This window comes from Sinocyclocheilus grahami, unplaced genomic scaffold (genome assembly GCF_001515645.1).
Source record: "Sinocyclocheilus grahami isolate Dianchi unplaced genomic scaffold, SAMN03320097.WGS_v1.1 scaffold1750.1, whole genome shotgun sequence".
Taxonomy (NCBI): domain Eukaryota; kingdom Metazoa; phylum Chordata; class Actinopteri; order Cypriniformes; family Cyprinidae; genus Sinocyclocheilus; species Sinocyclocheilus grahami.
Genome location: NW_015506929.1, coordinates 70,202 through 72,952, shown reverse-complemented (window position 1 = coordinate 72,952; position 2,751 = coordinate 70,202). Strand labels below are relative to the sequence as shown.

Here is a 2,751-nt window from a genome sequence, read left to right as displayed (position 1 = left end):
CCCGTAAGACATTCGTTCATCTTCGGAACACAAATTAAGATATTTTTGATGGAATCTGAGAGCTGTCTGACCCTGCATAGACAGCAAAGCAACTGAAATATTAATATATAAGATTAATATATAAAATATAAATCCAGAAACATCAGTAAAATAATCTATGTGACATCAGGGGTTCATCCGCAATGATACGAAGCTACAAGAATACTTTTTGTGAGCAAAAAAACTAAACAAAAAACGACTTTATTCAACAATTCGTCTCCTCCGCATCACCCTGGTGCCATTTTGGAGAGTATCCGCTGGATGTAAACAACGTATGCTGTTCTGTGTCAGCTGCGTCACACGGTTACGGTTTCTGTTCAGATCAAACCACAACAACGTAGGAAACCGATCCGGCGTGACGCAGCTGACACAGAACGGTCCAGCGGATATTCTCCATTTCTAAAAGGCTATTTAGTTTGTTTAATAAAAGAACAAGGTATAGACCTGTTCTATAGGAAAGGTGACTTTAAATTACTTCTTGTGTGATCTGGCGCTATAGAGAAAATAAAATTAACTTGACCTTCAAGGGGGGCGGGGGTGCCTTTGTGGGTGCGGGCCACCCCCCTAATATAAGGGCAGGGGAAACACTGCATCACATATACTAGATTAGATCCCGAATCCCTGTCAGAAGATATCTGATATTGTTTTGTCTGGTGTCCAAAACTAGTAAAACTTGTCAACAGATAGTCTTGCCTGGTACCTAAAACTCTGTTAACAGTCTTCTATCAGCCTCAAAAGTTTGCCTGAGAAAGACAGGTAAGAGCAGAAGCAGAAGACGAAGTGATGATAATACAAAGACCACGGTTTATTGAATAATCTTAGTTGCGTATGTTTCAATGCTCATACTTCATCTGAATGCCTATGTCTAAAAGCTCAGACTTAGTCTGGCCAGTACAAATCCAACAAGTGTTATTATACCAAAGCAAAAACAATGGAAAAGCACTGCTTCACAACATTTTCCTGCGACATTAAAAACCTTGAATTCTTACATTCTCTAATCTCTTACAAAGCATACAGCCATAAGATTAAACAACAATAGCAAGCATTGCAAGAGCAAGGAAATAAGTAAAAGAATACGTAATTAAAATATAAAAGCATGAAGAATGACAAATTAATAATAATAAAATTAATAAATAATTATTAATCTGTGAAATAATCAACAATCAGTTGATTAATTGGTCTAACAACATTTGATTAATCAATTATCAATAATGGTTTGATGCAGTCTTACAGATCAGAACTCGAACTACTTGTAATTTCAGACCTGCATTTTTTTTTATGACAGATTAGAGAAGAAAAATGAGTGAAAGTCTTCCCACATGAATGGCAGTGATAAGGCTTCTGTCCGGTGTGGACCCTCTCATGTATTCTAAGATATTCTGACCGTTTGAATCTCTTGTCACAGTGTGAACACTTGTAAGGTGTTTCTGTAGTGTGAACTGACTGATGCACTTTCAGTGCACCATCTGTAAAAAAAGTCTTCCCACACTCAGAGCAAGCATGATCCTTCACACCACTGTGTCTTTTCTGATGTGTTTTTAATGCACCCATCTGTCTAAAACTCTTTCCACACAAAGAACACACGTAAGGCTTCTCCTTTGTATGAACTTTCAGGTGGTCCTTCAGAAAATCTGCCCTAAAAAATGTTTTACCACATTGGTCACAATTATATAGCCTTTCTCTAGAATGAGTAAGCAGATGTACTTTAAAAACACCTGATTTTCTGAAACTCTTCCCACACTGATCACATGTGTGCAGATTCTTTCCGGTGTGGATTTTCATGTGATCATTAAGGGCTCCTTTTCGTGCGTAACTCTTCCCACACTGAGCACATGTGTGCAGATTCTCTCCAGTGTGGATTTTCATGTGATCGTTAAAGGCTCCTTTTCGTGCAAAACTCTTCCCACATTGATCACATGCATATGGCTTTTCACCAGTGTGGATTTTCATGTGTTCATTAAGGTTTCCTTTATGTATGAATCTCTTCACACATTGATCACACGCGAAAGGCCTCTCCTCAGTGTGGATTTTCAAGTGTTCATTAAGGTTTCCTTTTTGTGAAAAACTCTTCCCACATTGATCACATTTGTGTGGCTTCTCTGCAGTGTGGATTTTCATGTGATCGTTAAAAGGTAGTTGTTGTGTGAAACTCTTCAAACACTGATCATACATGTACAGCTTCACTCCAGTGTGGATGTTCATGTGTTTGTTAAGGTTTCCTTTTTGCGCAAAACTCTTCCCACATTGATCACATTTGTGCGGCTTCTCTCCAGTGTGGATCCTCTTATGAGCGTCAAGGTTTCCCTTAAATGGGAAACTCGTCCCACATTGATCACATGAGTATGGCCTTTCCAGAGTGTGGATTTTCTTATGTTCATCAAGGTTTCGTATTTGTGGGAAACTCTTCCCACACTGATCACATATGTGTGGCTTCTCTGCAGTGTGAATTTTCATGTGTTCAATAAGGTTTCCTTTAATTGTGAAAATCATCTCGCACTGATCACACGCATATGGCTTCCCTTCATGATGAGATTTTATGTGAAGGTCAAGATTTTGCTTGAATGAGAAACACTTTCCACACTGAGGGCAAGTGAAACGTATATTGTCGTTTTTCAATGAGGGACTCCAGGATGTTTCTTCAGTTTTGAGCTGATGTATCTCCCCCTCTTCAATCAGTTCTTCAGTCTCCTTGTTCTCTTCTATCAGGTCTAA

General features: G+C 38.8%; 1 protein-coding gene across 1 annotated transcript; it reads right to left on the bottom strand.

Moving 5' to 3' along the window:
• Positions 1-1,223: 1,223 nt before the first annotated feature.
• Positions 1,224-2,751, bottom strand: LOC107572438 (zinc finger protein OZF-like; the record flags this gene model as incomplete). Its single annotated transcript, XM_016258865.1, has 1 exon — positions 1,224-2,751. A coding segment is annotated over one exon (1,485 nt), but the record flags the coding sequence as incomplete, so codon positions are not given.